This window comes from Lissotriton vulgaris, chromosome 9 (assembly GCF_964263255.1).
Source record: "Lissotriton vulgaris chromosome 9, aLisVul1.2, whole genome shotgun sequence".
Taxonomy (NCBI): Eukaryota; Metazoa; Chordata; class Amphibia; order Caudata; family Salamandridae; genus Lissotriton; species Lissotriton vulgaris.
In genome coordinates this window covers 653,157,362-653,181,042 of record NC_141697.1, presented here as the reverse complement: position 1 = coordinate 653,181,042, position 23,681 = coordinate 653,157,362, and the positions used below count along the sequence as shown (strand labels likewise).

At 45.0% G+C, this 23,681-nt stretch overlaps 1 protein-coding gene across 1 annotated transcript in view; it reads right to left on the bottom strand.

Annotated features, from left to right (window-relative positions):
• Window positions 1-23,681, bottom strand: part of PLCB3 (phospholipase C beta 3) — a 471,198-nt gene that overhangs the window by 150,512 nt on the left and 297,005 nt on the right. Inside the window, exon 3 of the mRNA XM_086936724.1 lies at window positions 1,315-1,383. Within this exon, the coding sequence (XP_086792850.1) occupies window positions 1,315-1,383 (69 nt within the window). The remainder of the gene's footprint in view (window positions 1-1,314; window positions 1,384-23,681) is intronic.

The window sequence follows — 23,681 nt, the reverse complement described above, 5'->3', positions numbered from 1 at the left end:
TCATGTCTTTTTCTTTTGTTCTGGCTATAAACCAGCAAGGAAGCGCTGGCTTCTCTAAATCTATAGGAACCTAGGGTTTGTATACTGTGCAGAGGCATTTAGAGTTCTAAAGTCTGATACTCGCCAGCCCAATGTTTTTGCTGTTACACGATTTTTGATTTCAATGTGGCGTAGGCGCTGGACTTTTGTAAAATCCCTAGCCCAGCCGTAAGCAGCATATTTTCCCTAATTTTTCTAGGGCTTCGATTTTGTTTTATTGTTTTAACCTCAAAATGAAATTATTTTTTATTCTTTTAATAAATGTATAATTTGTGTATTTATTTGTTGATTTACAATGCAATTGTTAAACAATTACCAATGTATGAGTATTTATAAGATTTTTTTATGCTGCTCAAAACTAATATACTGTTTTTGTATTGACTTTATTGAAACTTCCTATATAGTGTTTGTATCTACTAGCTATTGCCTTCGGCACAGTATACATTTAGCACATGCAGTTTACTGAGCCTATTGGATTTGGATTTGTGACAGTATTGAATCACAGGGCTGGATGTCATTTTATCTTTTTATTATCTTATTCCAATTAATTGTAGGTTGTCTAATTTGTATACTTTTATGGTCGTAAAAGACCGAAATAAAGTTTTTCTGACTAACTTTGCAGAACTTATGGCGATTGTGTGCTATGGCTTCGTTTGCAGAACGTATGGTGATAAGTGTGCTAAGGTTTAGTTGCTCCTTTGGGGTCAGTCAGTGACAGGCTGAGCAGAAGGAACAATGTTACTTCCGGAGAAGCTTGATATTGTCTATATACTGTAACACAAGTGACCGAATTAAAACATGCAGCATATATTGTATTTGATAACGTCCTTAGCTGATCGAAAAGTGAGCATGCTCAGTTATATCGCAGGCTTCATTTTTTCAATGTTCACTCCTGCGTTGAGCCAGATGTTCTGTGGAATCTCGGGGCTGCAGGGGTATCTTGGTTGTAACCCCACCCACAGCTCAGAAAAAGCTGCTTGGCATTTACCCCAATAAATATACGAACCAAAAGGTTCTTCTGCTCATGCATGTATTGGGAGACTGTGTGGCGCAGCGGCCAGAGCTGCTGACTGCGGAGCACGGGGCTCACGGTTCGCTATCCAATTACATTTCAGGTCAGCATCATGGGACTCTGGCCAATACCTCACTTAATCTCCCAGAAGGGATGTTATGTTCGCGCTTTACAAATATGGAATATTGATTTTTATTATACTGGCATCATTGACAGAAGGTGTTTTAGTCCACTGACTGTGCTTGTTACACAAAGGCTCTTACCTTGGGGGTCCTTGCATAGCGGCCTGTCCTCGTGTCCCGTATTGAGCTGATGTCCACCACATCCACTTCCTGGATGAAGAAAGAAGAAGGGAGGTTGATTAAAGTGCAGGATTCAGTGCCCCGCCTGCCTTTTCCACACATCTGTAGAAGCTCTCCCACCACCTGGTCAACCACACAATGGTGTCCCCCCCAACCCCACCACTTCCATCCCAACAAGACAGACCACAAACCTCAAGACTAAGGCGAAACCCCATATCCTCCGGTGTACCGAGTAGGTAGCGACCTATGTTCCAAGTCTGGGGTAGGGGCAACACTCTTTCCAAAAGAAACTGGCAAGTCTCTCTGTATGGTCTCACTAGGGACCGGTAGCGTACTGTGCATAGGCGCATGTTACAATTGCAATGTTAGTGTGGACAAAACCACCCTCTGCTTGCACACAAACCAGCAGGGGGAAACAAATACAGTTATTAACATGTATTATGACCTGGCTGGTGGTTCATTAACAAGCTATAGCAGACAAACATTTCCAGTTTTGATACCACTTCTTGCCGTTTCTACCTTGGTGGGAGACATGTTCTTAAATTCATTTTTTGTTAGCTACTTGGAGGTTCAGAAACACACACCCGCTGGTACACTTGGCTCTAATGTCAGCTTTGGCATGGGACATAACCTGTAGGAGTAAATTGCTTTATTTCCAAAATCTCAAATTGTGATATACAATAAGTGTAATCTTCACCTAACTTTATAGCGTTTTATGTTTTATCTGCGACTGTCGTAATTATGCTTTGCCATCCTTCTCACCGACTCCTGCATAATATTCAGGATTTTATCATCTAAATTAATTCACTCCCCACAGAATCCACAATATTTGAGATGCTTCTGCCGAATGCATAGTCTCGGTAAAGTCTCTACGGCTCCTTCAAGTTATGTTCACACCAGTGCTTTAAATGGAAATATAGAAGTGCAGGCACTCACTCTTTAGAGTACCTGTTTGCTTCAGAGAAGTGCAGGCACTCACTATTTAGAGTACCTGTTTGCTTCTGAGAATTGCAGGCACTCACTATTTAGAGCATCTGTTTGCTTCAGAGAAGTGCAGGCACTCACTATTTAGAGTACCTGTTTGCTTCTGAGAAGTGCAGGCACTCACTATTTAGAGTACCTGTTTGCTTCTGAGAAGTGCAAGCACTCATTATTTAGAATGCATGTTTGCTTCTGAGAAGTGCAGGCACTCAATATTTAGAGCATCTGTTTGCTTCAGAGAAGTGCAGGCACTCACTATTTAGAGTACCTGTTTGCTTCTGAGAAGTGCAGGCACTCACTATTTAGAGTACCTGTTTGCTTCTGAGAAGTGCAAGCACTCATTATTTAGAGTACATGTTTGCTTCTTAGAAGTGCAGGTACATTCCAATTAAATGTACTGCAGCAGTGCTGAGAAGTGCAAGTAGCCTCCCTTTCGAATTAAAGATGTGAAAGCACTTAGGACCAGACAGTTCCTGTCCTTTGAAAGCACTGGTTCACGCCTTGCAACCTAACCTAACCCAGCGCAAAAATGCTGTGCAGCAGGTATTTTAACCTATCAATCAATTTCACTAAATTGGAATCTATAACTTTTACTTCACTGCACCACATACCCAGGATCTCGAGTTATAGGATTGGGACTGGAACCTGTAGGTTGCTCAAGAAAACAACCAATTACCAGATGTTTTCAACTTTGACCTCATGGAGGACTTCCCACTCTATGTAATGTTATTAGAAATTAATGCGTAAAGCAGGCAAAATATGACATTTTTATAGAACACGCGATGGCAGAAATCTGCTATACCATTGCTGGCAAAATTACATTTAAAGTGAATTGCCAGTGACTAATAACAAGTGTTAACACTGAATTCAACACTATTCATTTTACAGTCCAACCTAGAAGGATTTCAAGCATGGGCAAAGCCAATAGGCCAGGCCTTGACAAGCAGCTGAAATGTCTCTTCGGTTTTAATATTTTATTGCAAGCATATGCCACAAAAATAACACAGAGAAAAGAAAATATTTTGTCGCCTTAACGTGACCGACTTATGCTTATAATTAAAATGTTACATTTAGAAAAGATTCACCAATGCGGCAGTTTTACTGGTGATGATTTTCAACAAAAAGCCTTTCGGTTACTCCATGCATTTTATTATAAATATTATCATTATTTATAAAGGAGTTTAGAATAAATCGACATCTAAGCTCTCAAATCGAAGGCAGCTACAATATTGAAATGTCACTTAAACACTTAATAACATACACATTATTATAAAGATTACAGGGAAAATAAAACGTAGATATTTAAAAGTTAAAACAAACAAATTAAAAAAAAGGAAACTTTGAAACAGCTTTCCAACTTAAGACAAAGGAACTATTTTTTAGCGTATGTGAACAATGTGCACAGGATTTCTGCCTGGCTGCCACTGGATGAAGTCAGTCGACCCACTGTCCCATGTTGTATGGTATGCAAAAGCAAAAAGCGAATGACAGTTAGGCAGCAGGATGAAAACGTTCTGTGAATTTATATTATGGATATTGGGGGGGGGGGGGGCATAATAGTCTGAGGAGACACCTAGTCAGGGCTCGAGTCCGGGTACCACGCGGGTGGACGGCGTCCCCCCACTTATTTTACCGGGAGCTCGATAACTATAAACTGCAACTGAGTGCAAGCCACCTCGCGTGACGTCACTTCCTGTTGTGATGTCAACATGCCCCCACTTATTTTTTAGGACTGGTGCCCTGCCTAAAGCCATGTCTAGGGCCAGACGTAAAAATGGCACGCGCTATTGTAAAACTTCAACTCTTTACTGAAACATACTGTGCCTTAGGCTCAACCATCTTGCCATGGAGTGCCGGCGATTTGTGTGCAGTTCTGAGAAGCTTTGCTGTCAGGTATTCTATTGCTACGTCGAGTGGTTTTATCTTTTCATTGGGGCCCGCGTGCAGGCGCGGTTCGTCCATTGGGGCGTGGGGGCGTAGCCCCCCTGCCCGACGCCACCCGCAGCTCTCTCATGACAATCATGTCAATGAATCAACATGACGTCAGACCGCCGGGCGGGCGTCATGTTGATTCATTGACATGATTGTACAGACGGCAACACAAGTACGCATGCGTGGGGACGGAGGGTGAACTTTTACCCGTGCCCATGCATGCGCACTTGTGTTTTGGCGGCGTTGCGCATGCCCATCAGGAGCCCTAATGGGCGTGCTGGGGGCGAGAGGGTACCTGTGCCCCTAGCGCCAGGATTGGCCTGGGGCGCTGTGAGCCTGTGACGTGTGCGGGACCAGCAGCAAGGTAAGAGTGTGTTTTTTTCGGTGTTCCAGTAAACTAGCTTGCACAAATGACTTGAGATTGTTCAGTGTGTTAAAGCATCTGCTGCAGAAATGTGTGCGTCTATTCCAGGTCAGCCGTTTATTTCACGGCATGGGGTTTTGGAAATGTAAAAATTCTCAGAATTTCTTTTTTGATACTTGCAACAACAGCCTTCAACAGATTTCGCTTTATAAACATTTTCCAGAAAATGAGTTAACAACTGTCACCACAAATATAATGTACTCTTTGAACTAAGGTTATAAAATTTCAAAATGTTAACAAACGGTAGAGGCGGAATAGCATGATATATGCATTTATTATTGCATGCATGTTGGTGTATGTTTGTATGTGAATTTGTATAGTACATACCTAGGGCTTACAGGATGGCAAATACATGGGCGGTAGAAGGTTTCCAGCATAAAAAGGTAGGGGTGATGTAATATGTAAACTGGCACATCCTTTAACATCGATCCTAAAGGCTTGTTAGAGTCCATAATTTATTTTTATATGGTCATAAAAATACATGAATGATGGATGGATGCAGGGTGGGTGCATTAATGATTGTTCAGTGGATGGGTGGGTGGATGGGTGCATGGATGGATGCATGCATGATGGATGGATGCATGAATGATGGGTGCAGGATGGATGGGTGGGTGCATGCATGATGGGTGGATGCATGATGGGCGGATGGATGGATGGGTGGGTGCATGAATGAATGATGTATGGATGCAGGGTGGATGGATGGGTGGATGCATGAATGATGTATGCATGGATGCATGATGGGTGGATGCATGATGGATGGGTGGGTGCATGAATGATGGATGGATGGATGGATGGGTGGGTGGATGGATGGATGCATGAATGATGTATGGATTGATGCATGCATGATGGGTGGATGCATGATGGGTGGATGGATGGGTGGGTGCATGAATGATGTATGGATGCAGGATGGGTGGGTGGATGCATGAATGATGTATGGATGGATGCATGCATGATGGGTGGATGCATGATGGATGGATGGGTGGGTGCATGAATGATGGATGGATGGATGCATGAATGATGTATGGATGGATGCATGCATGATGGGTGGATGCATGATGGCTGGATGGGTGGATGGATGGGTGGGTGGGTGCATGAATGAATGATGTATGGATGCAGGATGGGTGGGTGGATGGATGGGTGGATGCATGAATGATGGATGGGTGGATGCATGAATGATGTATGGGTGGATGCATGAATGATGTATGGATGGATGCATGCATGATGGGTGGATGCATGATGGATGGATGGGTGGGTGCATGAATGAATGATTTATGGATGCAGGATGGTTGGGTGGATGCATGAATGAATGATGTATGGATGCATGCATGCATGCATGCATGATGGGCGGATGCATGATGGATGGGTGGATGCATGAATGAACGATGTATGCAGGGTGGGTGGATGGGTGGATGGATGCATGCATGATGGGTGGATGCATGATGGATGGATGGGTGGGTGCATGAATGAATAATGTATGGATGCAGGATGGGTGGGTGGATGTATGGGTGGATGTATGAATGATGTATGGATGCATGCATGCATGCATGCATGATATGTGGATGCATGATGGATGGATGGGTGGATGCATGAATGAATGATGTATGGATGCAGGGTGGGTGGGTGAATAGATGGGTGGATGCATGAATGATGTATGGATGGATGCAAGGTGGTTCGGGCTCGCTCGCTGCGCTCGATCGCTGTGGTGCAATATGCAAATTAGTTTACGCCCCACCACTTTCAAATGTCATCAGCCGCCCCTGCCCGCGTGGTGTCAGCACCCTCATGCGGTGTGGCCGGCTTGCCGACGGATGCTTACTGCTGGGCTGCCCGGCTGTTGCGCCCATCCGGAGGCCTGCTGTGCAAAGCCTCCAGCTGCGGTAGGTGGGACTCTCTGCCGAGGCTTCCCGGCCGGGGATCTGCAGTGCATTTTTCCAGGCTATCTATGATAGGTTGCAGATCTGTGATGGGTCTGTGCACTCTCGCTATTATGGCTACTTTTTACCCGTTTAAGGCTTATTATTATTATACTTTATTTCGGCCATAGGCCATAAAAAGTTTCACAATAAAACAATTAAAATTTTCCACATCCAGCTGTACATCGTTCTTAATGCAATAGCATACATGGCATTTCTATTTACATTTCAAGCCTAATAATCTATCCAATAACTGCCTTGCAGTTCGGGCTGCACTGTTCCAATGGGGAACAGGCTCAAGTCTTATTTGCATATGGCTGGGTCTAAACTGAAATGGCGTGCAAACAAACAATGGATTTATCCGAGATCTGTGACTGGGGTGAAGGTTTGATGATGCAGCATTCCATTAATCATCTGTTCTTTTTGTTGCCCACTTTTAGCCTTTACTTTACAGGCCCCGAGTACACATACCACCATTTTACTAGGGACTTAAAAGCAAATTAAATGTGCCAATTGGGTAAAATCCAATTCCACCAGGTTTAAAGGAGAGAGCACAAGCACTTTAGCAGTGGTAAAGCATACAAAGTACTAAGGCCAACAAAAGGTAATTCAGCCAAAAAAGAGGATGATGAAGTCAAAATGCTTGGGAGTGACCGAGCAGCGAGGGCCAGATCCTACATTGCCTCTCACCCTCCTTATGAATAATTACTTGCAGCTCAGGACTATTAGGTCTATTAAATCATGCTACTGATTGTTTCACAGCTAATAATTGCAAAATCCTACAGATTTCTGCTCAAACATAGGCTGTGTCATATGGCTGTATATCTTACGTTAGATCACATAATACAATGATGGACGGAGTGTTGGAACTTTTCAAACACTCACCCCCAGTCACAGATCTGGGTTTAATTCATCGTTATTTTGCTCGCCACGTCACCCCAGTGTGGACCCACCATATGCAAATCAGTCTTGACCCTGCTCCCCATGGGAACAGTCCAGTGTGAACTGCCAGGCCAGGTCCTCCCTGGACCAGAAACAAGCATCCTAGGACTGGTTTCGGAGTATCACCCCTCATAAGCCAGGCTAGCTTGAACCCAGTGGAGCAGCGAGCAAGGGACCCAGGCACAGGTGCAGTCAACTGCCACAGAAATCCCTCCACTTATATTAGCCACAAACATTCTAATGCTACTGCACAATAATGTCTCTTAAATCGACCCATACATAGAATGAAACTGTCTTTTACTGTCGCCTTTTGTGTTCAAATGGACAGACAGACGTTTGGCCAGATCGACATTGTTTTTCAAAGGTGCTATGGCCGATGGATCAGGCCCCACCAACAACCAAACAGGGAAGGGGTAACGAATCGCCTTCCACTGGCGGCCGGAAAGGTGTCAAAGCACAGAATTGCCCTCTATATTAGATTGAATTCAGGAACGTTGGGAGGTTATGCTACAGCCTGGGCAGTCATTTTAACTTTCCCAATCCCAATCCCCCTCTTTATTTTTGTACCGGCTCAGAAGTGCTTGCGTTGATCAGATGTCAGTAAACATTGAAAAACCAAGCCTCATGTCTCCTGAAAAAAGAGAGGGTGTTCACAATGAAAGCAGTGTGCGGACAGAGTGAACCTAACTTTAGGGAGAAGTATGCCTCTTAAATACAGCTAGTTTGTCTTGACTTTATAAGTTCTTTGAAAAGCCTCAAGCCTCAGCTTTTGACACCCTGGGTGGTTGTGCCCTTGCAGTGCCAAGGGGAAATGCCCACCCAACTGCCTAAATTGCATGTTAGCCCCTTTCTTATCATCATCATCAAATAACTATTTTCGATCACAAAGATCTTAAAAAGTACGTAACACAGCGCAATCTAAGACAATATAAGAATAAACATCATTTTTCAAAGTGCATGACATAGCGCAAGTTAAAGCAATATGAGAATAAAAGTCATTATTCAGAAGTGGACAAGGATTCCATAAATACAGTTTAGAAAGTACCCCCCCAAAAAATCATATGATAAATTTTAAACGTTTGATCCACAGTGCATGCCAGAATCTGGCTAAACCAAAGACAACTGCCCTGTGGGTGTCAGTGGCTAAAATTCTCAGAACCTCAAGATAATGGCCAAGTCCAATTAATTTACACAGCTGAATGATCTACTTGCCCCTCAAAGTCCCATAGTGAGTAATAAAAAATGGACTATGGATTTAGAACTAGCCTTGCACACTGGACAATGGTCATCAGAGGGAACATTGCTACATCACTTATTACAAAACAGTCTGGTCAGTAGAGTCTTATATCAAAATTGTATAAATAATGTGAGTGCCGGGGGGAACAATTTCATCAATGGTTTCCTCATAAAATGAAACAAAGTTAAAATTCATAAAATCCTGGGTCAGTGTACCCACCGATTAGGCCATCTCCTTCTCCAATATAGTTTTCCAGTAGATCGCTTTAACACTGCCCTTTGGTATAAGGGACAGTCTTTCAGGAGTAAACCAGTACTCCTCCATCCCAAGTCTCCTCCTAATGAAAATGTAGTACAAGGCAACAGGTTATTGCTAGAAGCTCCCCAACTGGTCAAAGCCCCATTGCTCAAGCCAGTTATACCCAGGGATCGGGGAGATCATAACGGGGAGGGGAATTATACCCCAGCATAGTAAGTTATCATGAGACACCAAGTAATTTGGCCCCATATGGTCAAAGGGGTTTAGTAACTGGTGATCATTTAGAGGCAAAACCGTACCCCCACCTAACATTAACCTCCAACCTGAAGCAGCCCCGTTGGTGATTGTTTTGGTTGTGGTCCCCCCACTAAAAGAGGGTGAGGCTGAATCTCCAGATGCTCTTTCTGCTCTCACAAAGAAATGGTGTGACCACAACTGTTCAGGAGACGGTGATATTTCCCCAAACATTATAATGGTAAGGCGCGTTGGTTGGCTTGGGAGAACTGAAAAGAGAACCAAAGGGGATTGTGTTATTGTCAACTTCAACAACCCTTTTGTTGTCCCCCGAATGTTATGGGATGGGTCGGACATGAAGAAAGAGGGAGGCAATATTAGGGCAGTCCCTTTGGGATTTTTCTACCCTCGTCCGAGTTTGCCAACCACAGAGACAAAAACCTATCCGCAGTATACTAAGGGAGGACGAGGTTGGCAGCCATTCAACACCATAAAAAGGGTTTCCCTAGTGACGGAGGGTAGTTCAGGAGTTATTTCCTTAAATAAACCACATAACACCCAGGTTACTATGACTGAGGACCCCCTTGTTTTAGCAAACAGGTTTTCCCCATTATCCCGTTTAAACGAGAACGATTGACTAGGGACAATTCAAACGGCCCCTCGACAACATCCCTATGAGCCAGATGCCATCATAGAGGCAGTCTCCAATTTTAGATTACTGAGTTGGAATATTGCAGGGCTAAGGTCGAAAAGGGGAGACAAAAATTGGTTAAAGCTCATTAGAGCTAGTGATGTCATAGCACTGCAAGAGACATGGGATAAGTACAATAACTTTTGGGTGGATGGTTTTAAATCTTACTTTCAGCCAGCCCGCCCATCCCCTTCGGGTAGAGCTAAGGGAGGATTGCTGTTCCTCCTTTCAGTGAGTCTGAAGGGGGTAGTAAAGACTCTAGATTCTGTTTCTCCTAACTGTCTAATAGTTGAGATCACCTTCGAGATTAATGGGAAAACTTTGCTAATTAATTTCTATAATTCCGGGGAGAGTGAGTATTGTAATAAACACTTGTGTTTTTTAGCCCAGTTTATTGAAAGTTATAAAGCTCAACAAATCACTTATGTCGATATTATTCTCCTGGGAGATTTTAACATTCATCCTTGTAATTTCAACTGCCAAATTAATGAATTTCATGGCACCTCTTTTGCGTCGTCCCCACACTTTGAACATACCCAGAAGGGAGAGGCTCTTGAGGACCTTTTATCATGTGCCGATCTTTATGAGCCAAGTTTTTTTGATAGAAGCGAGAGGGTAGTAACTTTCAAATCTAGGGAAAGTGAGTCGATTATCGACTATATCTTCCTATCCACTGCCCTGCTAGGACTTGTAATTTTTTTATAATGCAGTTAGCTCCCCATTTAGTGACCACAGTCCGGTCAACTTGGTGTTGGATGCAGGATTTTCCCATGTAGATCCCGTAAATAACACCAGGGGCCCCATCAGTGTGATCACACGTGGCCAAGGGAGGAGGTTGAAATGGGCAAAAATTGTCCCAGAGCAGTTTTTAGATGGTCTGTGTGTAAAGATGAGTGAAGATATTGGGAAATGTGCTGACGGTTCCACTCCTGTGGGGGAAACCCTCTTAGCCTTTGAAGCAATCTGTAATCAGGTTGCTATTGATTTAACCGTTACTGCTAGATCTACACGTAAACAAGGGAAAAGATGGTTTGACTCGAAATGCTCCAGGGCACATCGAAATCTAATGAAATCGTTGAAAGTTTTACAGAGGGATAAAGGCCTTATAGCTAGATATAGAAAGGAATACAAACTAAGTATACAACTGCGTAAAAATGAAATTAAAATCAGATGCATGGGACAGTTTGATTTCGAATGTAGTTTTAAAGGATAGCTCTAAGTTTTGGGCTGTTGTTAATAATCCACTGTTAACAGGTTAGGATAATGATAAGCTCGAAACTAACATCCCAGAGGAAGAATGGATGAAACATTTTGAAATTATATATGCGAGCGAAGAGGTGTTCGACCCCTTTATACCACCTGTTGGCATTTCACCTGAATCTAATTTAGTGTTTATAGAGGCGGACGTGGAAAGAGCAATAAACGATTCCGCTACTAACAAGGCTCCAGGACCAGACAGTGTCCCTGCCGATCTCTATAAGGGAAATGTCAAACTTTGGGCTAAAATTTTAACGGATGTTTTTAACTCTACTGTTTCTCACAGGTTTCCTGCCTCATGGTCCCACTCTATTATCATTCCTGTCTTTAAAAAAGGACAGCGAGGGGACCCGAGATGCTACAGACCTATTTCTCTTATAGATTCTTCTGTCAAAATCCTGGGAAAAGTCATTTTAACCAAGGTGTCTGATTGGGTCACAGAAAATAGGATTCTAGCAGAATTCCATTATGGATTTAGATCGGGTAGAAGCACTGTGGACCAGTGCCAGAACCTGTATTTACTAATAAAGAAGTATAACGCAGCCACCAAGGGGCCTATTTATTTAGGTTTCATAGACCTGTCCACAGCTTTCGATCTGGTTAACAGATCGAAGCTGTGGACCATTTTATTGGATATGGGGATTGACCCCAGCTTGGTATTTTTTATGGCAGATCTCCACCAGGATCTATTTGCGACCGTCAGGATGACACAGGAAGGCACTTGCACAAGGCACTTTAAATCGGGGAGAGGGTGTATCCTGGCCCCTCTACTCTTTACATTATACATTAATGCTATAGAGAAATCCCTGGAAACTGCTACTTTGGATGTTCCGCGTATAGGAGCAGTACCATCCCAGTTCTCCTATACGCGGACGACGCCGTCCTATTAGCACGTACCCCGATAGGCTTACAGAGGCTATTGCACTCATTTGGGGAATTCATGACCTCACTGGATTTGGTAGTCAATACTACCAAATCTCATGTCATGTCTATGGGGCCACGCAAGAACAAAGTGAAAACTTTTTATTGCAAAGGGGTTGAGATCCAAAGAGTGAAGGCCTTTACGTACCTAGGGGTTTTGTTTCATGACAGCTGTACATGGACGCCCCAGCGGTTAGCAAAAAGGAATGCCCTAGTGCAAGCGCGATCAGCCCTGTTAAGTTTCGCACAGCGTTTAGGGGGAAGGCCATTTGAGGCAATACTTACAATTTATAAGGCAAAATGTCTTGCATTAACATTATATGGTGCTGCAATCTGGGGATATAAACCCGTGGAAGATGTGCAAAGGGTCGAAAATAATTTTTTTCGCTGCCTTTTATCTATTCCTCAATCCACTCCAACATTTGCAGTTCACCAGGAGTTGGGAATGGGGTTTGTTTGTGATTTGATTAGTATCGCTCCCCTTACTTGCTGGTTAAAAACTTGGCTTAATCCTGAGTTAACGTTAAATCGCCGTATTCTAAAAGACTGTATTAACTTGGATGGGGGAAATGAAATACAGTGGCTTTCTTATGTTAAGGTAATGTTTACGAAGCTAGGGCGACCAGAAATTTATGAAACCCCTGAAGGTATTGTTAAAGGAGATATAAAGTGGGTCAAAAAGCATTTTTTGTCCCTAAGGTCTCAGGAACGAGAGGCTGAGGAACTACAAAAGCCCACGGTGAGGGCCCATTTCTTATTAGTTACCTCACCATCCATTGAACCTTATTTAAAGGTAGTAACAAGACCATACCACCGTTGGCTGTTAACTAGATTTCGGTTCAATCAGATACATCTTTTATTGGGAACATTTCAGGGATGGTCTATACCCGAAAATGCAGCATTCTGTGACTGTGATAATTGCTCAATTCAAGATACTATGCACTTTATGTTCTTTTGCAATCATTACTCTGATAATAGGAAAAAGTGTATAATCCCACTTTTAAAGGTTTGGGGTTCTTACAGGTTAAACCTGCCTTAATGTATTTGCAATTATTGGACAACACATGGAATATTTTTAATATTGCTAGTTATCTTGTAGCAGCCGTAAGATCAAAGAAATAAGAGGCGTGGGTATAATTGAACCATGGATTTTACTGCATTTTCCCGTATCTGTATTTTTAAGAGATTTGTAAAGGGCCTTTTAAGGATTTTCCCACGATTTTAATTTGGTCTATTGTTTTAATATTTTATTTATGGAGTGTGATTTATGTGTGTACTTTTATGATTTTAATTAATCGAATAAAGTGGTATTGACTTGACTTGACTAAGCCCATGGTTCCAAGTTATGTAGAATTCGAGTGACAATTAGTGCACATGGTAATTGCCACTACCCTGGTGTGGCGTACAGAATGGTAACTATTTTCCCTGAGTTCCCCAGGTCGGATGAAGTCTTAAATGTGGAATCAGTGTTTACCATACTGATTACTATATTTTGTATTTACGTCTTAGCATTTCATCCTGATAGAATTCCTCAAGCTTTTTTCAGTGACATCCGCCAGGAGAAAACTGCAGATTGTGGCAATTAATGCACAACTCAGAATTTAAATCTGTATGCAAACATCTATGTGTGCATCGATTGGAATTTTAAACACAACTTTGAACATGGGTGTAGGTAAAGGCAGGGACAAGTTATGTCAATATAGATTTGCATAGCTCTGTTTACCATCATTATAGCCTTGCGGTGCTGTAAGGTTCAAGTATGTTTTATGATAATCTTAGTTAATCTTTATACAGTGCTTCATAATCCGAATGAGGTGCCAAAGCGCATTTGCGGCAGGGTAGCACACTACTTTGTGGCGTGCCATAAATGGATGACCTATATGGCAAAGTTTTTAATGTCATACTTAAAGACCAGAAATATGCTCTTAATAGGTTTGTTGCTGTGCCTCTGTATTAATATGAAGATAAAATAAGTGAGTGACAGGCTGCTTTAATTTTTTCTTCTAATTGAGGCACAGAAGTGTGTGAGTGCAGTATGTCCTCTCTGAAGTGTTTTGGTATGTGGTATGGCTGTTATTTTGTCATAAACAATCTTGCAGCTGTTTTACTCATGGGTGCAGGATTGAAGTATGAGGATAGATGCAGCCCTGTAAGCCAGTACCTAGAACACTCTATGGCGGGCTTTCTCTTTATATAGTTTGAATCACATAGAATACAAAGAACATGAATAGAGATGAAGGGATCTAACCTTATGTGGGGCAAATGTAGGGATTTAGGAAGTTACAAGGCCCAAAAGGGAATCCAATCATCCCCAAAGCAGCCTCTATGAAAGGTAAAAGGTTATAAGAACTTCACAGTACAACAGACCCTACAGCATCCACAATACACACTGCTTAAGCCAACAATTATCTGGGCTCAGCTATGCGGACAGCTTGTTGCAGTTAAATTGTGCTAATGTGGGTCTTGGAAGGGGTGTGGGCTGTAATGTAGGCTTTTCCTACATTGATCTTAGTGGTTGGACTGGGTTTGTTGGTCCCGTATCTAGTAAATTCGGAGGCAGGAACACAGGACCGTTTACAAGTATGCGGAATGGAATTCCACAAGAGAATTCTACTCGGCACAGTTCCCAATCAGCGACAATTTCTTTTATGGGCGCCTTGCAAGTGGTTGATTAGGTAAAGAGAGTGTGCAACCATGAGGCACAAGAAGCAATCCGTTTCTATGCTTTTTATTTAATGTCGTTCAATCTCAGAATGGCCTGTGAAATGCCTTGTAAGAGGATTGCAATGAGGTCCCATTAACAGCGCAGCCCACAACACATCAGCTAAAGAATTATGGGTGTCCTGGAGGCTGCAGCATCCCATGCTATGACACACAAAAATGGGACGGGTAAAGGCTGGTCTACATGGGTCTTGGGCTCAAACCCCAACAGAGTAGCAGCCGGCCACAGATCGGGGGTGGCGGGGCGGAGGGCAAAATTGGGGGGGGGGGGGGGGGGGGGGGGGGAGGAGGGGATGCAGTTGGGGATTATTAAAAAAAATTTAAACGTACCGCCGCGTCTCTCCGTCGTATCTCCTCGAAACAGGAAGCAGGCAGCCAGGCCCCCTGACCAATCTAAACAGTGCAATGCAGTTTTGTGCACAGTAACACATCGCCCAGCCAGGGGCTGGAGGGGTGGGCATGATCTCCATGCAGGTTGTAATGCAGCCTGCATAGAGAACATGCAAAGTACGCAAGACTGCTTTGGGCGGCTCCAGAAGGCTGGCAAAGCAGTCAATGCGCACTTAGGAGGGTGCTACCACTCCTGCCCTACACTGCGAGCAGAGCAGGTCTGCCCCTTAACCGCATGCGCGCTAGCGGGTTTTCCCGCTGCGCGCTGGAATTTCAAAAATCCCGCGTTACGTGACAAAGCCAGCTTGTCATGCGCGCAGCGCAGGTAACGCCCATGACGAGCTGGCTTTGTCACCCGCATCGAAGGGGTTAATGCAAAGCTGCTGCAGAGGGACAAAATAAAATGATAATAACATTACGTTATTATCATTACATGTTTCCTTTCTTGCACTGCTTCAAAGCAGTTGGGCGACGCTCCTCCACCTTAGCGGAGGAGCCACCACAGCCCTAACAGCCCAATCAGTGTTGCGCGCCTGGTCACTGTTACTTATTACTTCGTTGATAAAGTGACAAATGATAAGGCCAATTATATACTGGCTTGGATAGATTTTTCATCCCCACAAATGAAAAATGCATGCCGTGTGCCAGAAAGTGGCTTGTAATCCCAGAATCTGACATTTATTCAGAACTCACTGAGACTTCACAGCTCATCCAGAGGTAGGAGGCAGCAATTGGCACTTGGCACAGTCGGTGCCCGTGTTCGGAACATCATGCCTGTGGGAATTTCTGTTGGATCACAATTAGCTATTCAAGTGATGCCAGATTTCCGCAGCTTCAATGGCATTTCATAAGGTAACAGACTTTGTGTTGGTTCATGCTTTCTATGGTCGTCGATTCAGCAAACACCAGGTGTAGGATAAGTGAATAAAAATTGTTTTTGGGTACAACAAAGTTGAAATAATGTGAAAAACTTTGCAAATGAACATTCCACGCGGTACAGATTTATGATCAGGATCTCGAGACAATACATTTTTTAAACATATTGAGGTGTATTAGATCACTTCCTGGCTACCAATAGCAACAAAAGTCACTATGGAGGACAAGGTATTGAACTCTATCCCTAAAGAATACTGTTTGTACACACCTTTTTAGGTTTCAACTTGAGAAATCTATTGTTTTTAATATAAATTTAAAAGGGACTTGCATCCTGCCTCCTCTTTCCAGGATTCTCATTGGTTCCTATGCGTGCCACTTACCTTTCCTCTATTTCTATTGACTGTAGTATATTTTCCTGCATTTACCAATGCTTGTTCTATGTCTGCTTCTCTTCTCAGTTTCCCACCACCGAAATACTGTTAACATATGCTCTGGTGGAACTATATTTTCATAAAGTTTTGCCTTTTACTCTTGCAGCACATTTATAAAACAATTAATCACCCAGGGAGATTAAGTGATTTGCTTAGAATCACAGGATTGTGCGCTGCGGCATCAAGGCTCGAACTGGGATCCCCAGCTCATAAATCAGCCACTCTGGCCACTGTGTCACATTCTCTCCACTCCCGTGTTATCTGTCAGGGAGCTCTTTCATTCTCCCAGACGAGGATTGATGAAAACAGCTCTTTATTCATTACATAGGCAAAACGGATGCATTACCCATGCTTGTTTAGATACCACCTACATTCATGTACTGACATTATCTTCGAAAGTTCAGGGGCATAATACTATCCATAAATTGTAGCAAGCGAGTGTAAAGAGTGTGCCAGACCTCTTTCACAAGAACTTTTTTGGACAGTGCATTTTAAGGTACAAGTGTCATATAAACTTGCTAAAAAGCCATAGGCTCTCAAGGGTGTGCCAAGCCAATGCAACCGGACACTGCCAAGGAGTGGAGACCATTTTGTTAAAATGGGTTATCGGTGCCCCCAAATGTCAAAAATGCCATCCTCTGTGCCATGGTCCCCATTTTGTCCTTGGTGCCATCTTAGGGCAAAAATGACATCATACCAGAGTGAGAACTTTGCTATTAATGCAACCCATATACTGTGAGTTACCCTTATGGCACAAATTACCTCACTATGTCAGAGCCAGCATTTTGCCAAGGTTGCGCCCCTTTTAAATGCCATAGATGCCCTCCCTCATGACAATAATTACTTCACATGTGCTAGTCCCAGCATTTTACCAAAGGTATTCCCATGCCAAGAACACTCTCACGTATGCCAGCTCCAGCATTTTTCCACAGGTGCACTGTATGCAATTAATAACATCTAGTATCCCACTATTAGACCGATATGCCAAGAATTACTTACAATCTATCAGCATTTTGTCTCAGCTGCCTGCCATGCTAAGGATTGTCAGCGCCAGCTTTTTACCATGGGTGCCTCTGTAAGACAAGAATTACCTTCACTATGCCAACGCAAACGGCAGGCTCACAAGCATACCATCATATTCTCACTCATGCTTACTTACGTTCACTCACTCACACTCATTCTCACTCTCTCCTATTCATTTTCACTGACTAACACTCACTCACTAATTGTCACTAACTCTTGCACAGACTCTTACCCACTACCTATATTTCACTCTCTCACTTATCATTCATTCTCACTCAGACATCCTCCCTCATTCGCACTCAGTCTTCCTGAAATTCACCATTACTGATTCAATCATACTTTCTCACTGACACTCACTTGCACTCACTCTTACTTTCATTTACTTTTTTCCTGCTCACTCGCTGTCACTCACTGATTCTCACTCACATTGATTCTTATAATCTTTGACACTCACTAATTCTCTTACTCACTTTGTCACTCTTACTCTGACTCACTCATATCCACTTACTGATACTAAAACATTATCACTCACTACTTGTCACTCACTCAATTACACTCTAACATGATTTTCAACCAAAAGTAAGCACCCAACAAAAACTTTAAAGCAATTTTTTTTACCTGCTTCAGCTTCCAGAAAGGTCCCATTCCAGCTAATGGTGCACCAGCGTAGTTCGTGTAGTTTCGCTACACTGAACTTCACGAAGTTACAAAACTGCAGTTTGTGCTGGTATTCCTGCTGCTCGGGTAGAAATTCTACCCGAGCAGCAGCTTGCACTCGCAAACTTACCATTCGCATTTTCTGCACTCCGTGAGCTCCGTGGAGTGCGGAGTGCAGAAAAGTCAGCGAACGGAGCGAAGTTCACTGCCTAGGCCTAATTTTTATTACACTAACAGTGAATAATTGAATTCACTGTTCGTGTAATACCACAATTGGCAGAAAACAGGCAAAGTGGAGCCCCTACTCACCTGAGCGGATCCCACTAAAGCTTGTTACATGTTCCTGTGACTGTGCTGCTGCTTTATGTCATGGGCCAAACCCTCTGGTACCCGAGAAAGCAATGGCGAGCATCGCTTGGTGCTCGGCCTCCGACGGCAGTGGAGGCCTCGCTCACCTCTGCGGTTATCAACTGCTCGAACCCCGGGTAATATTACCACCCTCAAGCAGGCCTCTGTCAGTTCTGGATGTAGAGCCTTTACAAGCCAAGTGCCTGAAACTGCTTCTTCTTGGCCGCAGTGCAGGTGTTTTTTTGTTTGTTACATAGACTGGTTTTAGGCCCATATTCTCTCCTTGAGAGATATAGGTTTTGTTACCTGTGGTAAACTGTTGATTCGCATAAGTGGTTGAAGCTTTTGTTGCCACCTGCAATTCTCACACTGTCTCATTGCACGCAGAGGGTTGTCACCGTTTTTTAACCCTTCATTATTCGCCAACCATGTATTAGAGTGCTTGTAGTCACTTATTTTATACAAACATTGACATGTCAGGCTATTCACTGTACTGTAGAATGATGTTGCTTTACCCTGTTCCCTCATTATTCCTCTCTTTCCCTTTTGTGGTATGTCGTTAGAACGTTGGTCCTTTGGCATTCAGGTTGTGACAGGTAGATAGTTATTGGCGGAGGCTCCAAGCACATGTATGTGCTTCGACTTGCTCTTGACATAAATATTTTTTATACCTATTTTTGGTGATCTGCAATGATTTCAACACTAACAACTGTTATACAGCAGCAATTGCTGTTGGCCATGCATTGCAAGAAGGGATTTCAATTAGCAGAAGTGAAACGGTGTGCAGAATGATGAAAGGAGTATGTTTAAAGAGACTACAAGTAACTTCCATCAAAGCTTAGCTCTTGTAGGCTGAATGATACAAATGTTGAAGGACAGATTTCATCCCTCTGTAGTTGCTTCTGTATTTTGATAGAAATGCCTCTGTGGACAGCCGGTTAAACTGTTACCACAAAATCGCACAACTTGATGGCAGGGTCAGCTGTCTGTCTCCTGGTTCTGACATCTATCAGAAAACCAACATAATTAAATGTTACATCAGGAATTAGAAGAGTTTTGTTAGGTTGACTCTAATGGGCTGTCTTCTGTGGTTAATGCACTTGATGCAGTTTATTTTCCATAGGTATGGTTCACAAGCTATTCCTTATGTTCCTGTGACACTACAGTTTTTAAACCGTGTTGTCTCTTGTCTGGAATGATCTTCCCACACGAACTGAAAGCATTTACTCTTATCTTTCTATAAGCACCTACAAAAGGCACTGCAGCTGCTCTCTCCCAAAGGCAAAACACTGTTGGATGAGAGGAATGCAGCTGCAGCGTCCCGCGAGTGGTGCGCGCGCGCTCTTGTGAAATCTGATACATAACAGAAGGCACACTTCGTGACGCTGCTCGTAACTGCATGCCGTAGGCAGATACATTTCCTGGGAAAGGTGGGACATGCACCCCCCTTTACCCAATTGCGTGCTGTCTTTTTACGAAGACTCACGCAAAGCCCAATAGAAAAATGCCCCCAAAAAAACACACGCATGTGAAAAGTCAGGAGTGATTCCAAGAGGTTGTTTTCCTAGAGCAGCACATGCGCGCTGTGCTAGGTTCGACCTAAAAAGGATGTGCAGAAGTGAGTTTGAGGGGCACCGTGCATGGTGATGGATCAAAGATGCATAAAAGGAAATTAAGACTACGCAGCCTTGGTACTTGACACCAGCGGCAGATGAGCAAAAGCTTCGGCCCAGTACTAATTAATTTAAAAATGGATCCCTGCTACCCATCTATTGTCCCGCCACAATCTACTACTTTTATTAAGAGTAAAAAAAATCTGATATCAATTTTTTTAAAAATTGCTCTATAAATGTGTGTAGCTCCCCTAACTGCCAACGTCTCCCTTTCTAATGAAGGACATCGATCAGATTCAGCCGGATGCTTGCCTTGTTGGGTAACTTTGCAAGCAACTTCAGTCATCACTTGCACAAAGCATAAGATAGGGCGCCTGAAAAAGCAAATGCACATCAAAGCGCATCCTAGTCAGTCTCTCACAGCTGCTGACGCCATGTGATGAGCTGTATAATGGCTTCAGTGTTAGTAATTGCTTAGTTTCAAGGCGCTGGGTGTTTAAAGGAAGAGTGGCCAGTTGTAGACAGCTGTACGCCAAACAAAAACAAGCATTAGAAATGCAATAGGTCTCGCAGCATTAGAGTTAGTGCTTTTAGAATTGTTAATGGGTTTTTTTGTAAATCTTTAGCATGAGGTTGAGGGTGAGTGAGGGTGAGTGAGGGTGAGTGAGGGTGAGTGAGGGTGAGGGGTTGAGGGTGAGTGAGGGTGAGGCTGAGGGGTTGAGGGTGAGGGTGAGTGAGGGTGAGTGAGGGGTTGAGGGTGAGGGGTTGAGGGTAAGTGAGGGTGAGGGGTTGAGGGTGGGTGAGGGGTTGAGGGTGAGTGAGGGTGAGGGGTGGAGGGTGAATGAGGGTGAGGGAGGGTGAGGGGTTGAGGGTGAGGGAGGGTGAGGGGTTGAGGGTGAGTGGGGGTGAGTGAGGGGTTGAGGGTGAGTGAGGGTGAAGGTGAGTGAGGGTGAGGGTGAGTGAGGGTGAGGGTGAGTGAGGGTGAGTGTGGGTGAGTGTGGGTGAGTGTGGGTGAGTGAGGGTGAGGGATTGAGGGTGAGGGATTGAGGGTGAGGGGTTGAGGGTGGGTGAGGGGTTGAGGGTGAGTGAGGGTGAGGGTGAGGGTGAGTGAGGGTGAGGGTGAGTGAGGGTGAGGGGTTGAGGGTGAGGGGTTGAGGGTGAGTGGGGGTGAGTGAGGGTGAGGGGTTGAGGGTGGGTGAGGGGTTGAGGGTGAGTGAGGATGAGGGGTTGAGGGTGGGTGAGGGTGAGTGAGGGTGAGTGTGAGTGAGGGTGAGTGAGGGTGAGTGAGGCTGAGGGTGAGTGAAGGTGGGTGAGGGGTTGAGGGTGATTGAGGGTGAGGCGTTGAGGGTGAGTGAGGGTGAGGGGTTGAGGGTGAGTGAAGGTGAGGGTGAGTGAGGGTGAGGGGTTGAGGGTGAGTGAGGGTGAGGGGTTGAGGGTGAGTGAGGGTGAGTGAGGGTGAGTGAGGGTGAGGGGTTGAGGGTGAGTGAGGATGAGTGAGAGTGAGGGTGAGTGAGGGGTTGAGGGTGAGGGGTTGAGGGTGAGTGAGGGTGAGGGGTTGAGGGTGAGTGAGGGTGAGGTGTTAAGGATGAGTGAGGGTGAGGTGTTGAGGGTGAGTGAGGGTGAGGGGTTGAGGGTGAGTGAGGGTGAGGGTAGGTGAGGGGTTGAGGGTGAGTGAGGGTGAGGGTGAGTGAGGGTGAGGGTGAGTGAGGGTGGGGTTGAGGGTGAGTGAGGGTGAGGGTGAGTGTGGGTGAGGGTGAGTGTGGGTGAGGGTGAGTGTGGGTGAGGGTGAGTGAGGGGTTGAGGGTGAGTGAGGGTGAGTGAGGGTGAGTGAGGGTGAGGGTGAGTGAGGGTGAGGGGTTGAGGGTGAGTGAGGGTGAGTGAGGGTGAGTGTGGGTGAGGGTGAGTGAGGGTGAGGGTGAGTGAGGGTGAGTGAGCTACATCTAATGACTTCAGAGGACTGCTTATAGACTGTTTAAATTACAACCACTGTCGATAGTAAGTACTATTGACCCTGATAACACCCTAATATATGTCCAAAGTCACAGTTTGGTAGGACTGGGCCAGACCAATGTATATGTTTCTATAAGTGTAGTCAGGACCATACAAGGGTTAGTTGAATAGCCTTGGCGGAAAACCCTGCTTCATTGTCTGGGAAGATTTTATTTAAATAGCTCGTTCCACATTTAGCTGTAACAACTTAGGAGAGAGCCTTCCCCACCCACATCAAGGAAGATAAAACCTGTAAACGGTGCTACCTGACGGTAGAGCCCCTTTGCAAAACAGACATCAGGCAAAGAGTTATGCTGTTACTCTTAAATAGAGTGTTATGATGGAATGCACATTGAGCCCCCCGGCCTGGGGGGAGGGGCTTGGCTGGGCTCCAGCGTGTGTAGGATTCCGGCTTCCCTGCACGGGGGTCTCCTCTCTGCCTGCAGCTGAGGTCACATCCTGCCCTGCCCGCCGCTCCAGACATCCATACAACTCTGCCTCCTTTGTTGTGGTGCGAGCAGAGCAGGCGCGAGAGAGGCACGGAGAAACCCTGGCACTGCCAGCTGCAAGGGGCACGGGAGCAAGATCACACGGAGAGACGCAGCGGCGCCCGGGACTGAAGGGAACGGGTCCTTGTTGTTGAGCGGAAACCGAAAGAAGAGGTACCTCTGTCGGCCCCGCGGGCTGCAGAGCACCAAGAAAGGGTGGAGGGGGCAGGGGAGGAGGGGTCCGGGGAGGAGGGAAGGGCCAGAGGGACTTGATGGGAGTGGTGGGGGGGAGGGGGTGTGTTTGATTATCTTTTTATAAAATCTTGTATCGAACTTTGAGAGGAAAAAAATAGACTTGAAACTTGTTTAAATCAATAACCCCCTTTGCACGATTTCTAGTTTTGCACAACATTCTAAACATCTGTAAGGGCCTGGTCGGACCCGCCTGCGCCCCCCCTCCCTGTGCTCGAGACCTCGGCCTGTGCCATGGAAGGAGCAGGCGGGGGGAGGTCGGAATAACAAAAGCTCACACGACAGCGTTTAAAGAGAAAAATTCCACCAAGACCCCAAACCCCCAAGGACGCCACGAGCTGCTTTATGTTTAAAGAGAAAAAAGTGGAAGTATTTCGGGAATCCGAGCTGCTGCTGGCGCATCCTTGGACTGTGTGGTCCGGGGAGGAGGGAAGGGCCAGAGGGACTTGATGGGAGTGGTGGGGGGGAGGGGGAGGGGGAGGGTATAGAGAGGGAGAGGAGGAGAGACAGGACAGGGGCAAGCAGCAGAGACACGGCGACACGGCGGGTAAAATAAACAAACAAGCCTTTCACCGTAACACGGCGGGCAGGGGAGGGGGCGAAGAGGGGAGAGGTGCGACACGGCAGGCAGGCAGGGGAGGAGAGTAGGAGGAGGAGGTGGGAGGAGAGTAGGGGAGGCACGGCCTAGCGGCAGGCAGGCAGGGGAGGAGAGGAGGAGGGGGGAGGAGAGTAGGGGAGGCACGGCCTAGC